General features: G+C 54.1%; 1 protein-coding gene across 1 annotated transcript; it reads left to right on the forward strand.

Moving 5' to 3' along the window:
• Window positions 1-5,641: 5,641 nt before the first annotated feature.
• TLCD3B (TLC domain ceramide synthase 3B) lies at window positions 5,642-11,834 on the forward strand. The gene is made up of 5 exons (XM_029221681.1): window positions 5,642-6,094; window positions 6,948-7,031; window positions 9,659-9,893; window positions 10,330-10,425; window positions 10,737-11,834. The coding sequence occupies exons 1-5, from the start codon at window positions 5,970-5,972 to the stop codon at window positions 11,022-11,024; spliced, it is 828 nt and encodes a 275-aa protein (XP_029077514.1). The 5' UTR covers window positions 5,642-5,969; the 3' UTR covers window positions 11,025-11,834.
• Window positions 11,835-18,738: the final 6,904 nt, after the last annotated feature.

Below are 18,738 nucleotides of genomic sequence, written 5' to 3' on the forward strand. Positions count from 1 at the left end.
TCATTTAATTTCTCTGATCCTCAGTCTTCTCAGCTATAAATGAGGAACTTATTTGTAAGATCGTTGTGGTGCTTAAATGAGAGAAGGTAGAGAAAGTATATTAGTATTTTAGTGCCTTGTATACTGAAGGTGCTCATGATAATAGCAGCTAACAGGCCCTGAATGCTGTGTGAAGAAGTTTATCCATGTTATCTCTATTTCGTCCTCTAAATGAGCTTACACAGGAGTAGGAAAGGTAACAGGGCAGACTCCAGTCAGGCTGCCTAGTTTCAAACCTCAGTTCAGTATCTTTTCACATGTTTAAGGGCTGCCTATAGTTCTTTCTTTCTGACTGCATTGTCTGCCTTTTAAAAAGGTGCTTTCCTCATAACCCCACATAATGTCTTCGGCTTACATCACATTGGCCAGACCTCTAACTACCAGGGAGGCTGGGAAATATAGTTTTTTAAGTAGGCACATTTCAGTCTCCAACAAAATATAGAAAGTGATAAGGATGATACCGGTTAGGCAACCAGAGTCCTCATCTTCAACAGTCTTATCTCGCTCTTGATTTAACCTTGAATTTAATTTTCAAAGGCCCATCCAGAGGGGAGAAAATGGAGGAAACAAGTAAAACAGTTAACAGAGATAAGCTCTGAAAATGTCGCTGACGTGTCTAAATTGTAGTCAATAATGTTTCATTTCTTTTTTTTTTCTTAACCATTCAGTTTCTTTAGGAAATGAATTTACGAGTTTTCTATATCTGTTTAATATTAGAGAGACCAATACAGTCAGAAAATAGGGTTGAAAAAAATCCCACCTCATTAACTCCCTGACTGTGTAACCTTGGACAAGGTACCAAACCTCTCTGTGCCTCTGTTTTCTCATCTGTAAAATGGGTACAATAATAATCCCCATTAACAAAGTTGTTGTGAGGAAATGACTTGATATTTTTAAGCACTCGTATCAGTGTCTGGCCCATAGTAAATGCTATATAGTTAACATTTAATGAGCTGGCATTATTATTATCCCAACTTCACAGATGAAAGAATTGAGGCCCACAGAGACTGGCCAACCATCGCTCAGGGAATGGAAGAGCCTAAGATGGTTTAGCATTTAAAAAATTCCAGGGCATTCCCTAGCGGTCCAGTGGTTAAGACTCCGCACTTCCACACATTAGAAGAGTATGCCTTGAGGATGCGTACCTGTGCAAATGCCCATGATCCATATAAGGGCATTCCCAACCCCTCAGAAGGCTCCCTGGGGTGTCCTCTCCGTCAATACCTCCCCCAAGTTAAATGCTGTTCCGATTTTTCACAGAAGATATTTTGCCTGTTTTGAACGTCGTCCAAATGGAGCCATACAGTATGTTTCTTTTATTATCCGTGGAGTCTGAATTTGAAGTCCAGATGGTCCCACCCTAGGAACTGCCGTCTTAACTATTATCCTGTACTGCCTTTTAAAGCAATGACTGCTTAGCTGCTATTTCCCCCACCTCCTCATCCGGTCCCCTCCTTCAGCTCCACCCCTGAATCCTAGCTGTGCTTCAGGCCATCAACGAAAGCTAATTAGTCAATTCTGTGCTAGAAGGTTACCCCGCCAATGTACCCTCCGGCCCCCCCCCCCCCGCAGGCACTCTCCAGGAAGCATATGATAGAGCACATGTTGTCAAGAAGTGGGCCAATGGGAAGATGGCATATTCCAAACCGTCCACCATTCCACCAATAGGAAGGTGATGTTCCTGCCCCCTCCAACTGCCTCTGTAGAGCTGCCTCCGCCTCATGCCCTTGAAGTTTGACGCTTTCCTTGTATCCTGAGAAGGTCCCCTCAAAGCTGCTTAAGGGGTGCAGGATGGCAGGCCCTGACTCCCTACATCTCTCCTGGGCTTTCCTCACACCTCCCCTCCCTGGAGTGGATGGGAGGGGAGGCTTTTCCAGACAAAAATAACATATATGTAAATATATATGTTTTCAGAGGTTTTCCCATGTTTTGTTTGTTTCTTTAATGGGATAATGCTTTGAGTTTTCTTTTTCTTTTTAAAGAAATATTATTTTAAAAATTTCAGTTATCTTTACAATTTGAACACCCCTCCTTCCTTTTTTTCTGAGTTCTGGGCACTGATGAGAACCACCAGCCTCCCTCTCTAGCCTCCACCTTGCCCCTCCGAGGTGAGGACCTAGGAGAGGGGAGAGGTGACACAAAGAGCTTGGGGTGGGGGGACAGAGGATGGGATGGGGTGAGTTAAGAAAGAGCAGGCACATACTTAAGAGCTGAAAGAGAAAGAAGGAATTTTAAGATGTGAGACGGACTGGGAGGTGTAGGCCAGCTTCAGGAATTACAGCGAAAATGAATAAAAGTGTAGGAAATGGATTGATAACCAAAAATTAGGATGTCCAATTGCTCTGGATGAGGCATATTTAAAGTGCATTAAGGATCTCGAAGAGATTGGGGAAGAGCTACGCCTGATGGCTTTTGATAGGTATGAAAGATGGATCCCATAGGCCTTGAGTTTTTGGGGTGAAGGGAGGGTCTGAGGGACACTGCGTTGAGGTGTTCTCACAGCCATCTTTTCTCACCTTCTCTACCCCAGACAGGCATGACCCTGCTCTTTGTACTGGGCTGCATCTTCTTCCCGCTGAGCTTTGCTCTCCTCTGCTGGGGTCTGCAGAATCACTCCAACCTGCGGATGGAGAGACCAGAGGCTGTTCTGGTGGCATCCAAGTAAGAGGACAGGGTGAGGGCATCCTTCCTGGGGCCAGGGCTGGTGGAGCTGATCTCCTACTTTCAGGAAGAGCTAGTGATAAGAGCAGAAGCAGACTATGTGTGTATGTGAGCGTGGGTGGGTGGGAGATACAGAATCAAAAGACACTGGCTATGGGATCTCTTGCAAGTCATTTAACCTCTCTGAACTTCAGAGCCCCCATGTAAACCCCATGGGTTTAATAAGAATACTCACCTTCCATTCTTCGTGGAGATGTTGTGTGAGGGTCAGGTGAATTCACGTCTGTAGAATAGGGGTAGGGAATTCCCTGGCAGTCCAGTGGTTAGGACTCCGTGCTCTCACTGCCAGGGGCCCGGGTTCAATCCCTGGTCGGGGAACTAAGATCCCACAAGCCGTGTGGCCAAAATAAAATAAAATAAAATAAAATAGGGGTTGCAAACTCCCGCAACTGACACAAGAGATGTAGGCTGTGTGGGGACTGTGTGAGCTGGAAGACTACTCTCATCCCATCCAGTGGGGGCAGCAGCTGCTCGGCTCCAGCCAGACATCATGGAGTTAAGAGTGTGGGCCCAATGTTGTCTGACCTTCTGATTTTTTTCTTAAAAGAAGTTGAGCTTTTATGTGAAATCTAATTTTTAAACACTGACAAATAACTTAGAATTTAAGAAAATACTATGCTGGCAACACCATACTGGCCAAACGAAACATGTTTATGGACTGGCCTGGGCCCTTGTGCTGCAAATCTATGGCCTATTTGACAACGATTAGTAATATACCTGTGAGTTATCACCAAACCTTAGGGAGGAGAGGGAGCCGGCAGAAGGCAGAACTTACTTGGGTGTCTGGAAGACAAAAAACCCATCTCTATCCGCTTTAATGCCCACTATCCGAAAAGCTCCTTCACCAGGTCTGCGGCCCTCCCCACAACTCAGCACCACCCTGCGGCCTTGTACACCTTTGGCTCTGGAGCTATGCAAACATGGGTTTGAAAGCCAGCTTTGCCAATTCTCATAGCTAGGTTATCTTGGGCAGGTTTTTTGTCTTTTTTTTTTTTTTTTTTTGAATCTCTAAGCCTCAGGTTCCTGTCTATAAAACAAAGATACTACCATCTGGGAAGATTAAATAAGAATGAAATAAACCACTGCACCCCGTCCCCAGCACATAGTAAACACTCAGGAAGTTGGGTCCCTTTTCCCCTTAAGTGAAGCACTGAGATCAGGAAGCTAGGTCCACTATTGTCTCTAAAATTGTCCCTCACTCTTGCTGCCTAAGGCCAGGGTCTGTTCCCGCAGTCCGACACTAGAGGGCAGCACAAAATTGCAAATCCCAGTCCTTTGGGGAGGTGATGGCATGGGCTTCGGACAGGCAAAGGCAAATCGTAGGGTTACTGTTGAGGCGTATATTAAGACAGGCTTGAAAACCAAAGCATGGCTTGGGTAGCAGGGCCCCACGTCATGCAGAAGTCTACAGGGCAGTTGGTTTCAGGACGAGAAGGCCAAATTCCAGGGAGGCAGCATGAAAGGGTGAGAAGCATCTCAGAGGCCAGTGTGGTTCTGGTGGGGCTTCTGACCTGCAGTGGGACCCTGGTCAAGTCACTGGACCTTGGTTTCCTTGCAGTGGAATGAGGGGCTTGAATCAGCCAATCCCCAGGGTCCTTTCCCACATGGAGACTGGGCTGTGAAGTTGCAGAGGAAGGGGAGCCAGGAGCATAATAAACCTGAAGAAAAAGAGAGTGACCAGGGCTTAGGGGAGGCCTGAAGGACACGGGCAGGGGCGTCATCGGGCTTGAAGTGGGTTTTCAGAGAAGCAGCACTTCCCCACCCTCTTCAAACCCTGCCACCTAGTGTGAGTGGCCTCTTGCGTTTTCTGAACTATGTGACCTTGGGGAGGGTCACTGAAGGCCTCAGGACCATTTCTTGACCTGTAAAAAGGGGACACATGTCGTTACCTCAGTGCTGTTACAATAGTTAGAGGAGATCATAGGACAGTCTTGTGGCGGCGTTGGGACCAGAGGCACCTCACGTATATATACCTCAGAGTTTCCCTCCCTCCCATTGGCGTGAAGGACGTGGGGGTCTCTGAGCCCAAAGGATACTGTGTTGAGGTGTTTTTATTCCCATCTGTTCCTTAAACTCATCCTTCAGAGACAGCAAGATGCACCAACTTCTCTCGCTCCCCCCTCCAGGGAATCCTCTTTCTCTCTGCCGGCGTGGGTGCCCCTAAGCTGGGACCCCAAGGCCGCTGAGGGACACGTGTTGAGAGGCCTTGGCAGAGGAGGAAATGGCAGGCATTTGCAAAGTACTGGTGGGAAACGGGGTCAGGCCCATCTGGGGGCCCAGGGCCTCCTCCCAGCTGGCCAAGGAGCCCCAGGCCACCTCCCTCCCCAAGAGGAGAGACGACCCTCCCCTGGCCCTCCCAGGCCGACCCTCCCAGGCAGGCCCCTGTGCCTGCCGCAGCGGCTGTCTCTTTAAGGGCCTCCCCCTCCCTCTTTCTCCGCTTCCCCCACCTCTGTCGCAGCCGCTGCTGTGGTTCAGAGCTGCATGGGGAGATGCTGCTGCAGGTCCGGTTTCTTGGTGTCTGGTCGGTGCCATCATTTCCCTCCCCCTCCCCCGCCCTCCCCAAGCCAGTGACTTCCCGTCCCCCTCCCCCTCCCCACCGAGGGGGCAGGGGGCTGGGCACGAACTCTCCATAATGCCCCGTACAGCCTCCCGGCCGGGCCGCGGGCACTGTGGCGGCAGCGAGAGGCGGGAGAGCCGTGCTGACCGCTGACCACTTGCCCGGCTGCTCCTCTGTCTCCCCTCCCTCCCTTTCAGAGCTGGCACCACAGTCCCACCCCCCACCTCCCACCCCGCCTCCTCGGGCCCTCCCAGCCTCTCCACGTAAGCCCACCCCCACCTGCCTCTCTCCCTCCCCTCCCCCATCCGCATCCTCCTCGTCCTGTACCCCCTCCCTCTGTCCTCTCACCCGGTCCTCCCCTCCCCGGCTCTCTCCCAGCCCTCTGGCTGGCTTTCTCCTGCTCCCTTTCTCGGGTCCTCCCTGTCCCCGGTCTCTCCCCATTTCCCCAGTCTCATCTAACTCCCTTTCTCGGGTCCTCTGGTCTGACTCGACAGCCCCATCCCGTCCCTGCCCTGTCCCCTTTGTGCCCCTTTCTCTTTCTCTCTCTCCTTCCCCGGCTTGGCGTCCCTTCTCCACCTCTAACTCCCTTCAGCTCGGCCTCCCTGTCCCTTCTCGGCCGCTCGCTCGGCTCCCTGCCCGAGGCCTGAGCACCATGCTGACCCCAATGGTGGCTGGAGGGGTGGTGTTCCCCGGACTCTTCCTGCTCTCCAAGAACACGCTCCAGCGGCTGCCCCAGCTGCGCTGGGGGGAGGCCGACGCGGTCATTGTCTCAGCCAGGTAAACTGCATCCCTTCCCCGCCGCCCCAGGCTCTTTGGGGATGGAAGGGACCCTTGGCCCGGTGGGGACTGGGGGCTCCTGAAGTGGTCGGTGGGCTCTACCTCCAAGCTTCCCTCTCTCCTCACTGCCTTACTCGCTGTCCCGGGAGACCGCATCCAAGCCCAGCCATCTGGTCTACTAGTATTCAGACTGCTCTCCCTCCCTTTCCCATTCACCCTCCCACCCTCCAAAACAGGTCCGGCCTGTGACTAAAACATCCCTATAGGATATTAGAGAGCAAGGCAAGGGGCACAGAGCTGTGTATTATTCGGGGCATGTGTTTGGGGGAATGAGGGACAGAGGAGTGAACAGTGGAACTCTGCACACCCTGGAATCCGGGCCAGAGTTGGGGAGGGGAGCGTGGTGGCACGCAATGAGAGAGCGGGAAAGTGACCAGGGGGAATCAGAGGCAACCGAGGGGCCATGGGATAACCGGCACCATGACTGGGCAGCTGATGGTGCCAGAACAGGCCCACGGGCTTCCCCCTGCCATCCTGTGCTGTGCCCCCCCACTTCCCTGGAAGGGACACCTTGTCATCAGCCCCTCGTGCTCAGCAGCTTCTCACCTCACGATGACCTCCCTGGTGTCCTCCTGAGAGGAAGGCAACTCAGTGTCCAGTGAGGAAAGGGTGAACCGAGGAGTAGCAGCCGGGCCAGTCCAGGAGCCTGAGGTGGTGTGGCTGAGTCCCGGGCAAGGCAGCCTTGGGGAAAGATGGGCAGGGAGCACCCAAGAAGTGCAGAAACCGGTCAGTAAGGAGAAGAAACCGAGGGGCGCGTCTCCTCCCTCTACTGCTGCTCCCTCTTCCTCCCTAGGCTAGTGTCCTCTGTCCAAGCCGTCATGGCCTCCACAGCTGGCTACATCGTCTCCACCTCCTGCAAGCACATCATAGATGACCAGTAAGTGCCATGAGACCGCCTTAGCCCCCGTTCCAGCAGCCTGTGTGTATGTGTGACCCCTGAGTACCCCAGATCATCTAGGGGACTCCTTCAGTGGTCCCCAAGCCCTTAACTTGAGCCTGAGCAAGTCAACTGCAGTAGCTGCAACTCAACACCCAGGGATAAATTTATCCACATCCTGTCCTTAAAGGTCAGAACCAGGAGGAGAGGGAGCGGGGAGCAAAAAGGATTCTCAAAGCAGCTCCTAGGCTTCCCGGCCTCTCGGATCATAGTAGGTTCTGAAGGTTGTTTCCTCCCGTACCTCCTCCCACCGTTTCACCCCTCGGACCCCATTTCCAATCAGCACCCAACTGGGGTGCTTCTCTACTCATGTCGGGCTCACCCCTCCCCTCCTCCCAGAATCCAGGTGTCCAGCCCCAGCTCTATGCATGAGAGGGACAGATGACACAAACAAGGCCACCAATGGTGAGGCAGTGGGGTGGAGAGTGGAGGGTGAAGAGGCCAAAATTTGGCACTGGGAGCTGCTGCAGTGCCTGGTGTTTGCCAAAACCCCAGGCCTGAGAGGTAGAGCAGGAGGAGGGAGGAGAGGGGCCCTGTCCGTGGTGCTGACGGGCAGCTCTAGGTTGACCCACGGGCCGCCACCGCAGAGTTGCCGGTGAGGGTGCTGATGACGCCCCACGCTTAACTTCGGGTCCTGTTCCCTCCTCTGGTGGCTGCTGAGCTCCAGGGACATTGTCTGGATGCCCCAACCTAGAGACATTCCCTGTCTCCCTCGAGTTCCTTCATCTGTGGACTGAGGTCCATCCCTCCCTGGAAGGGCTGCTGCGAGGAGGAATTGACTTGTGTGTGTCTAACGCCTAGAGCAGTTCTGGCCACACAGAGTGGATGCTAAACTCTTTCTTCAGACCCCCACCCCGGGGACTTGGCTTCCTCTTGTCCTCTCCCCCCATTCCCACCCCTGGGTCCAAGATGAGCCTGGATCCCCACACATTCCCTTCTCTCGCCTTCTTACAGAGGTCACTTTTCAGTTCTTACATTTTCTCCCCCGCCCCACCCAGTCTGTTCTTGTCCCTCCCCGCTTAATCCTCAGGTGGGTGGGAAGGATCAGGGTTAATCCAGGGGCAACAGCTGTTCCTACCTCTGAGCATCTAATTGCTGAAGAGGGTGGGAATGGGTTTAACCCTGCACACTGGAGCCCAGGGCCTGGAGGTCCTGGAGCCCCACAAGCTAGTGGTGTCACCGTGTCTGCTGTGGCTGACTCTCCAGGCCACTCTCTGCTCTAACCTCTCTTGGGCCAGTGGGACCCCTTTCCACCTTCCTGCCCTTCGTCTCTAACCTGGGCTACTGCTTCCTCTCCTCTCTCTCTCCCTCCTGGTCACACACTCCAGCATGGGTCTCTGCTTCTCTTTTCCTGACATCATCCCTGCTAGAGTGGGCTGCCTGTCCCCTTCCAGGCCAGCCTTCCCCAGGGTTCACCTTCTGTTTCCATCTCACCCCTGGTCCTCAGCTGCCCTGCCCTCAGGTCTCACTCCACTTCTCCCTTCAGCAGCTGCTCTTATTTTGTCCTCATATTTGCGTCCCCTCTGGCTGACTTTGCTTTCAGCCCTCCACCGAGCTGGGCGAGTTCCCCTGGGCCTGCCTCTTCGACCTCCCACCCCACCTCGGACCTGTCACAGGACTACAGATTTAAGAGAAGGTGCTTCAAGTGCTGACTCGAGAAGAAAAATGCAATGTTGCGTATTCATGCACTTTTCATTTTTGTTTACTCACTAAGTGCATGGAACTTTCTCTGCTCTTGACTCCTTTTGCTCAGCGTTTTCTCCATAATGCTTGGCTGTACCTGAAAAAACAAGAGATGGGGCCACATTCAAGCAGAGCAAGCACCGCTGACAGCACCACCAACTCCCCAGTGCGGCCTGTCTGTGACCCCTGTCTCGAATCTTCTAGGGGACAGCAGGGCTGAGAGGGAGAGCTGTGGAGCCAGACTTCTCATGTTTATTCCTTGGTCAGGTTACCTAGCCTCTCTCACCTGTAAAATGGGGTGACAACCATACCTACTTTTTATAGGCTTTCTGTGGGGAGTAAATACGTTTGTGCATGTAAAAGATTTAGAATATTAGAATAGTGCCCGCATGTAATAAGCAGTCAATTGATGTCAGCCAATATGCTCTCTCCCCACCACTCCCAGAATTACTCTTCTGCTGTAATTCGTCCTGATCTCAGCTGTTTCTCAGATCTGGTCTGGCTTGTTTGCTCACTCTATCTCGGCCCTCAGGTCTGTGGCTGTCTTCTGGTCTCTCTTCCTTTTTCTCCCACCATATTGCAGAGAGAGAGAGAGAGGGAGAGAGAGAGAATATGAATGAATGAATATGAATCCTGGGTGGGTCCTCAGGTCAGTCGGTGTTTGAATCCCAGCCCTACTACTTACCAGCTGTGTGATAGTGTGAGCTTGGGCAAATTTTTCACCCTCTACCCTTGTAACTTGACAGTCCACTTCCGTCTCAGGGTTGTTACGAATATCACCTGAGATCTGACTCCCGCGATGCATCCAGCATGGGCCCCGGCACCTGGCAACTGCCCTGCCCATCCCCTTTCCTCCTTGACCCCCCTTTCTCTCTGCCCGACAGACACTGGCTTTCCTCTGCCTACACGCAATTTGCGGTGCCCTACTTCATCTATGACATCTACGCCATGTTCCTCTGTCACTGGCACAAGCACCAGGTCAAGGGGCACGGAGGGGACGAAGCGGGGACCAGAGCCCCGGGCAGCACCTGGGCCGCGGCACGCGGCTACCTGCACAAGGAGTTCCTCATGGTGCTCCACCATGCCGTCATGGTGCTCGTGTGCTTCCCACTGTCCGTGGTGAGTGGGGCCGCTGAGAGCCAGAGCCAGGGCCCCGTGTCCTGCTCATGCCAGCACTGCAGGAGCCTAGGAAGCCCTGGGTCCAGGTCCCAGCAGCAGGGCAGGCCCAGGATGGAGGGCCCCATGGAGGGGTTAATGAGCTCCAGCCCAGCCCCAAACAGCAAGAGGGTGGATCGCACCCAGCTGTGGTGCTTTGGAGCTGTGGTTACACACCACTGCCTCTGAGACTCAGTTTCCTCATCTGTAGTATCAGGAATACCATCTCACCTGCAGGATGGTTGGAGGGATACGGTGAGTTAGCGCTCCCAGCTTAGCTACCGTTCACCTGTGCTCAGACTTTCAGAGTGAAGCATCCCCAAAAGTGACGGGGGTGGGGGCGCAGGTGCTGCCCAGGAACCCAGGCTCAGGGCAGGCTGTTTCCTTCCGCTCCTCTCAGGTGTGGCGTCAAGGCAAGGGAGATTTCTTTCTAGGCTGCTTGCTGATGGCAGAGGTCAGCACCCCCTTCGTCTGCCTTGGCAAGATCCTCATCCAGGTGAGAGGGGCGCTGAGGGTTCTGAGCGTGACAGGAGGACCGGGTAAGGGCGGGCACTTTTAGGGACCGATTGGAGATGCTTTAAAGGACAGGTGAAGAGTCGGGGCTATAAGGCGGGGTATAGGGGAGGCGTCAGGGCGGAGGGGGGCGGGTGGAGGGGAGCGGGGCCTGGGGCCCCTAACGTGGCCCCTGTCCGAGGAAGGCGAGGCAGGGAGGTGGGCCGAGGGGGGAGGTGGCCGGGGGCGTGGCCGGGGCGTGGCCGGAGGCGCCCCGCCCCTCACCCCGCCCCTGTCTGCCCGCCCCGCCCGCAGTACAAGCAGCAGCACACGCTGCTACACAAGGTGAACGGGGCCCTGATGCTGCTCAGCTTCCTCTGCTGCCGGGTGCTGCTCTTCCCCTACCTGTACTGGGCCTACGGGCGGCACGCGGGCCTGCCCCTGCTCGCCGTGCCGCTCGCCATCCCGGCGCACGTCAACCTGGGCGCCGCGCTGCTCCTAGCCCCGCAGCTCTACTGGTTCTTCCTCATCTGCCGCGGGGCCTGCCGCCTCTTCCGGCCCCGGGGCTCCCGGCCGCCCTCCCCCTGTCAGACCCAGGACTGAGGGTGGGGCCGGGGGCCCTCCCCACCCCACCCCTACGCCGTGGGGACAGGGCTCTGGGGCTGCTGGGTGGGGGGAGGAGCCAGTGGCCTCTTGCCCTGACAGCCCCCGGGAACTGACAGATGGACTCCGAAGGGGTGGGGACACGTCCCCTCAGGGGCTGAGGGCTGGGACCGGGTGAGTTGGAAGGCAGGGAGAGGGGACCTCTCCCTACAGTGCCTGAACCGAGGGTCGACCCCCTCCTGCCTAGCCCCTGTCTCCATCACCTCCCCTGGGCCCTGGAGAAGCGAAGGAAGAGGAAGAAGACGCACCCCTTCTCAACCGCTTAGGGCTCAAGGCTGTGGGGAGCCTGAGGGGACCAGGACTCACAGAATTGTCGGGGAGGCCCTGCTGCCAAGGCCATGCCAGCCCCCCTGCTGCAAACTCCTCTCAACTCCCTGTCACCTGGGAGGGAGGGGACACCCTATCTAATGCCCGTGGGCTCGCTCAGGGCTGGCCGTCCCCACTGCTCCTCTCCAGGGGAGGCCAGCCTGAGGAATCTTATTTATTTTATTAATTCGTCCAAATGCAAACTCGTTTGTGGGTGTCAGGGGAGGGAGGTGGTTGCTACCCCCCAGCCTTCCCAGTGCTGAGCAACCCCGGGGGCAGGTGTGGGGCCCCCTGGTCCCTTCCCCATTAGGCTGCACATCTTGCCCTCGGGCCCTGGCATGTCCCTGGTGCTACAGACCTCTCAAGGCTTCCTCCAGTCTGGGGTCGGGGGACCCTGGGAGGTGCTTTACAGACCGCTAATAAAGAGGATCTGCGTGAACGCCACCAAGGCCCTCGTCACCCAGTTCTTTGGGGCTGGGAAGGGAGCAGGCGCCTGGGGATAGAAAGCACGATGACTGGTTGGCCGCAGGATGGGGCAGGACCCCCGGGCTGGGTCGCTGAGCAGTCAGGGAGAAGGACTTTCATTCATCAGCAGGAGAGGAGAGCGGGTATGGGCACTCAGGGCAGAGTCCAGGGCCCTCGTCCGGCTTTTTAGGCCCCTTTCTCACAGCTCCTATGGGGTGTGGAGATCAGAGGTGGGAGGTCACGCCACCGCCGCCTCCCTGGGCTTTGGGTCCTTCAGCCTCTCCCAAGGAAGGTTGAGGTGGGCGGGGCTTGGGGAGGGGGACAGGCCTTACATGTGTGTGCAGAACTGGAAAAGCAGGAAGATGAAGGCCACCACCAGAGCGCCCACCAGGATATGATGGAAGAGCCTGGAGTCGGAACCTGCTAGACAGTGAGGTTGAGACAGGGACCCTGGACTCACCTCCAACCAAAGGGCCAAGGGCAGCTGTCCTCCAGGCCCCGTCAAGGAGGGCAGCCCCTTCTCAAGCTGGGTCATACCTGAGTTAACAAAGATGACAGGTCTCTCTCCAATGAACTGGGCCAGGGCCAGGAGCCTGGCTTGGTCCGAGTCTGGGTAATCAAAGAAGTCAGGTCTGTCTAGGAAGAGTGGAGACTCTGCTCCCCGGGCCAAGGCCTTGGCATTCTCCAGGATGGGTGCTGGGGACCCAGAGCAAAGTCTATGAAAGAGCCAAACAGACCCGTGCCCCCCACCCAAGAGGCTGAGGCAGACCCAGGGCCTGGCCAGGCCACAGAGCCCTAGTACAGCTGTGGAGGGCCTTGATTTTGTTCCAGGAACTTCTTGAAGGTCAGCTGAGCTCTCCATGAGAGGACCCACGCCAAGCAGGGAGGATGGGAGAGAAGCATGGAGAGCAAAGAGAAAAGCCCAGGCTTGGCCTCCCAGCCTCTCAGGGGCAGGAACCCCACACCCCAGCCTTCCTCCTTCCCACTGTTCCCAGGACAGCTTCCCACCTGATTCTACGGTCCCCAGCCCAGCCAGCCACATCCACACCTGTGCCCACTGCCACGGCCTCATCACCCTTCCACTCCAGTGATGGGGTGAGGGCTCTGTGATGTCACCGCCCAGAGCCATTCTGATCACACACTCTAGGGTGAGGGGAGAGAGAAAGTGCTAGGATCTGGAATCCTTCCCCCCAAGCCTCTGAATCCAAAGGGAAGGGATTGGGACCCACAGAGCCTTTGGGCTGATGCTGATGATAGAACAATAACAGTGGAAGCCCCAGGATTTACAGATAGGGGGACTTGGTCGGGCAATCTTGCTGAAAGCTGGGACTAAGGAGAGCTGCATTCGTATAGCAGGCATAGTGGATTTGCGGGGGGAGGGGGGACAGGCCTAAACATCTCCACTTACCCCTTGGATTGACCACAGATAGCATTTATTGAGCACTTGCTACTATGCCAAGTACTTTAAATGGACTGACTCATTGAACCATCATAAAATCCTATGAGGTGGGTACTGCTGCCCTCAACTTATAGAAGAGGGAGACAAGGCATAGATGGGCAAAGTGATGTGGGCAACACACACTTCCCAATGGCATGTATCCTCCTCCCCTGAGCCTACCCCCTGCCTCGTGTCCTCAAATGCAGGGGCACAGGGGTCTCCCCCATGCCCAAACTCTGTCTCGTAGTGCTCAGCTGAGGACAACCCTGGGGTTAGCAACCTAGACAAATAACAGACATTTCCACTAGGTGGCAGCAGTGTCCATGCCTGCCTGCTTGTTTCCCTGTTCTTGCCCAAGGAAGGCACAGCTCCCAGGCTCCAGGCCCTCCCGCCTCATCCCATCAGGCTGTATCAGGTGCTGCAGGGAAAGGTATTGCAGGCATGGGCGTTGTCAGAGGAAGTCCCCCGGCCCATCTCGGGGCAGGTCTCTTGGTCATGCACAGAGCCTTCACAGGCTACCCCTCTCTGGGTGGGCTCCCCCAAGGGCCATCCCATTTACCCTTTCTAGTTTCTGCTCTTCCCTTATTTGTCACTTCCCAACAGCCACTTTCACTCCTCTTGCCCCCCCCCAACCAGTGGCTAAGAATTAGCTCCCTTCTGATTGGAAGGTGGGCCTCTCTGTCACACATGTGTCCCGCCCCACCCAAGCCCAAGGACACTTCAGGGTCTCCTTGGTTTTATTACACAGTTGCCTATTCAGCAGCCTCTGACAGTCCCAGTTCCATGACATGCCCCACACCAGGCATGTGTCTGTGGCGTGTATGAGGTCCTCTGTCCTATGGAAGGAGGCTCCTTCCTCCACTGGATTCGTACCCCTCATCTTTCCGATCCTCAGGGACTATCCAACCATTCTCCTCACAGCAACCCTGGGAGGTACTTGTCAGGGTCAGCTTCTACTTCCTAAACAAGGAAAAGGCGCAAAAAGAAAAAAAGGGGGGAAAAGAGGAGACAGACTGACATCTATGGGGCCTCCTGCAGGACTGGCTCTTGTGGGCCTCTTTTCCCTACACTTATCTCTTCTAAGAAAGAGGAAGTGATTTACCCAATGACGCAGGCATGTGAAGGGCAGCAGGGACTCCACCTGGTTCCTGGCTCTGGCCCAGGGCCCCCTCCCCAAGTCTGCATGCAGCTGCCCTTGGGGGCTTAGCTGGGAGACACGGTCCTGGGAGAAGGGGTCCAGAGCCTTTAGCCTTTGGAGTAGATTTGGTAGTTTCCTCCGTCGCCTCAAAAGAACACTGCTGTCCTCTCTACCAGAAAAGGCCCTTTGCGACAGCCCTCTGTTTCAGGCCATCCTGGATAACCCCGTGGTGCAGCTGGGCCTGACCAACCCTAAAATCTTACTAGCATTTGAAGACATGCTCGAGAACCCGCTGAACAACACCCAGTGGATGAACGATGCCGAGACGGGCCCAGTCATGCTGCAGATCTCCCGCATTTTCCAGACCCTGAACCGCACATAGGCCGCGTGCTCCAGCCGCGGGGTCCAGGAGGGCGGCCTCTTACTTCCCAGCCGAGGGCTGGGAAGAGCGGGCAGACCCCGGGGTGCCCTGGGCTGGGGAGCGGAGAAGGGCGGGCCGGAGGGGGCCCCACCCTGGGTGTTGGGCGCCCAGGCCACACTCGTGCTTGGATCTTCCTGCTGAAAAACCTCTGTGGCGGCAGCGCGCTCAGCCGTGCCTCTAGCCTCTGACAGTGTTTACAGACAAGGTCGTCACCCCGGGAAGGGGTCACCTCCCTCCAGTGTCCCTCTGGGCTCTTGAAACGCTACTTGAATTGACCTGTAGGCGCTGCTTGTAGAGTCCACTTGTTATTTGAAACATGGCATGTTTCAATCCAAAGTGTTAACGTCAAGGGTACTAACTTAAGTAGAACTCGCAGATGACTTTTCTTTAATAAATAAATTCCCCTTTTCCAAAAAAAAAAAAAAGAAAGAAAAGGCCCTTTGGACACAAGCAGTGAATTATCCATTCATTTATTCATCCAACCATTAAATAAATGTATTGAGCTCCTGTTATGTGCTGGGCTCCATTTATGGCTTAGATAGAAATCACCAGGGCATGGTCTCTGCCTGCGGGGACCACAGGGGAGAGAACTCAGGGATACACATCGTTCAGAGTATAGACAGACAATCCCTAAGGGGCTGTCTACACTTGCTGTCATCGCTCCCTCACCTTTAGTGTATTCTTCAAACCCTTCAGACCTAGCTTTGTCCCTCCCACTGCACTGAAGCCACTTTGGCCAGGTCTGCCAATGACCCCATAACTTGCCACATCTAACGATCACTTCTGTCTTTTTACTTCTGTCATCTAATGGTTGGTTCTGTCTGTCAGCATCCTGCCTCCAGGCATGGGGGCCACACTCATCTGTTTTCTCGACTCCTCCTCCTCTGAGCTGCTCAGGCTTGGACCTTCTCTTTTCTATCTATACCCTCTCTCCCTAGGTGATCTCATCCAGTCGCATGGCTTTAAATACCATCTATATGCTGGTGACTCACAAATGTATATTTCCAGCCCAGCCCTCTCCTCTCCTCCAGACTCCCCTACCCAACTTCCTGCTTCATGGCTCTGTGTGTCCAAAAACATCTCAAACTCAATAGATCCCAAATGGAGCTCTTGATTCTCCTATCTCAAACCTGCGCCTTTTTTCCATCGCAGCAAATGGGCTCACTATTCCTCTAGATGCTCTGCTCAACACAAAAACCTAGGAACCGTCTCAAACCCCTCCCTATTTCTCTCCTGACAAACCCATAATCAAGACCTGTTGGCTAGGACCTCCCTGGAGGTCCAGTGGTTAACACTCCATGCCTCCATTGCAGGGGGCGCGGGTTCGATCCCTGGCCAGGGAACTAAGATCCCACATGGCACGTGCGGTCAAAAAAAAGACCTGTTGGCTCATCTCCAACCTAAATCTCAAATCCATCCACTTCCCTTCCCCTCCAGTGCCGCCCTGCCCCCCTTCATTCAAGCCAGCCCTATGTCTCATCTGGCTTATTGCAACGACTTATGGACTGCTTGATCTCTATTCCCTCTTCCCCCAGCGAGAACAAACCAGAACACGTGGATCCGCTACTTAAAACCCTCCAGTGGCTTCCCTTGCCTCCTGTGTTATTTTGAACTTCTTACCCTGATCTGCGACACTCTTGTCTACCTACCCACCTCGGGTTTTCCCGAGCTTCCCTTCCTCAGCACACCCCAGCCTTTGCACACACCTCTGCCTAGGACACTCTTGCCCCAACTTGACCCAGTAATTCCTCCTCATCTTCCAGGTCACAGCTGAGACGACACTTCCCCTGGGAAGTGAACCTGAGTTTTCTGACCATCCCCTGTCACCACATCAGTCTGACTGCACTGGAGTTGTCTGTGTATTTGTCTGTCTCCCCTACAAGCCTGTGAAGCCAGAGATCATTGACCTTGGTCATAGCCGTAGCACCACAGTATAGAATAAGTATTCAATAAATACTTATCGGCTTAATGGATGGATGAAAAGCCTTTCTACCTCTGGACAAACCAGGGCTCAGAACTGTCTGTATTTTCCCCCGCGGCTGGCTGGAACTCCAGCCTCATCCGTGTCTTCCTGCAACAAGGCTTTCTGGAGGTGAGCTGCTGGGCCTGAGCTAAACCCCAGGAGAAGAAAGCAGTGCAGGAAGCAGGGCTGGGCTTCTTGCCCAGCTCGCCCCTCCTTTTACTGCAGGCCCAGGTCTGCCTCTCCCCAAACCCACCCGCTCCTGGACGGTGTCTCCCTTAGTCCTGCCTCCTCCTTTCTTATCCTGGAGAACCTCAGAGGAAACCTAATGGTTGCCTTTATCTGAAAAAAGATATTATTTTAGTGTATTCTTTTGAGTAGGTAACATATGCACATGGTACAAAATAAATCCTCTTCCTGCCCTCCCCTGCCTCACAGCAGCCTCCTCAGAGGTCACCATAGTTACCACTTTCTTGTGCAGCCTTCCAGGAATAATTTATGCACAAATAAACAAACATATATAAGCGCTCTTTTTTTTTTTTTTTTTTTTTTACTCAAATGGCAGCGTTCCATTCATGCGCCTCCTTACCTTAGTTTTTTCTGCACAAGTACATAAAGGGCCTCTTTCTTGTCATGGCTGCATGTTATTTCACTGTGTGAAATTCTCATAACTGATTGTGGACATTTAGGTTGTTGTGGACATGTTAGATTGTGTCCAGTCGTGGACATTTAGGTTGTTTCCCGTCTTTTGCCATTGAAGACATGCTGCCGTTAATAGCCTTGAACTTCTATTATTTTGCTCATGGGCCAAATCCTAGAAGTGGATTTTTTGGATCAAAGAGTCTGACAGTGGCTATGTAACTGAAAGTGGGGTCCGGCTGCTTGCTGCGCAAGAGCCAATAAAGGAGCAAGGTTGGTGCAAAGGAACGTTTGCTTTATTTTGGGTGCTGGCAACCAGTGGGGAGGGTGGACTCCTGTCCAAACGGCAACTCCCCCCTACTGACAATCAGTGGGCAGGAGCTTTTATAGACGGAGGGAGGGGGCTACATGCAGGAACAGCACAGTCAGCTCTGACAGTCTTGTTGAAATTGGTCCTGCGGTGGTCTGATCAGTGTCATCTTGATTGTTCTAAGTACAGTTAGTCCTTGGTTCCAGGGTTGATTTGTTCCCATTTCTTGGAGGCCAGTTCTTGGAATTGTGGGAGCTTATGTCATGGCTACAGTCCTGTCATCATGTAGTTAACTTCTTCCACCTGGTGCGGGTTTCAGTATCTACAAGACAGCTCACGGGAGATGGCTCAGAATATTATTTATAGCCCTTGAGAAGGAACTAAGGGTCCTTAACTATGCTTAATGACTAAACTATTATTATTTAGTCTTGCTGGACTGTTTTCCTTTGTTTCTGCATTTTCTCACTTCTCTGATCAAACGTATTCTTTTCTTTAAAATGTATTTGTTTATTTAATTTTTAATGTATTTTTGGCTGTATTTGGTCTTTGTTGCTGCGCCACGGGCTTTTCTCTAGTTGTGGCGAGCGGGGGCTACTCTTTGTTGCGGAGCACGGGCTTCTCATTGCGGTGGCTTCTCATTGAGGAGCACGGGCTCTAGGCACGAGGGCTTTAGTAGTTGCGGCACGCGGGCTCAGTAATTGTGGCTCGCGGGCTCTAGAGCGCAGGCTCAGTAGTTGTGGTGCACGGGCTTAGTTACTCCGTGGCACGTGGGATCTTCCCGGACCAGGGCTCGAACCCGTGTCCCCTGCATTGGCAGGTGGATTCTTAACCACTGCGCCACCAGGGAAGCCCTAAACTTATTGTTTGGCTAAAGTTTTCCCACAGACAAAAGGCAGGCTGAGGACACGGAGGGGCAAAGACCTAGGGTCCTGCTCCGTTTCAGCTACAGAGGTGGTGCCCATTTACTCACAGCCTCA

This window comes from Monodon monoceros, unplaced genomic scaffold (assembly GCF_005190385.1).
Source record: "Monodon monoceros isolate NGI ecotype Baffin Bay Population unplaced genomic scaffold, NGI_Narwhal_1 Super_Scaffold_13, whole genome shotgun sequence".
NCBI lineage: Eukaryota > Metazoa > Chordata > Mammalia > Artiodactyla > Monodontidae > Monodon > Monodon monoceros.

Coding starts and splice junctions, on each gene's coding strand:
- TLCD3B (XM_029221681.1), top strand. CDS start 5,970: ATGCTGACCCCAATGGTGGCTGGAGGGGTGGTGTTCCCCGGACTCTTC. Junction 7,032..9,658: donor AAGCACATCATAGATGACCA/GTAAGTGCCATG, acceptor TCTGCCCGACAG/ACACTGGCTTTCCTCTGCCT. Junction 10,426..10,736: donor TTGGCAAGATCCTCATCCAG/GTGAGAGGGGCG, acceptor CCCCGCCCGCAG/TACAAGCAGCAGCACACGCT.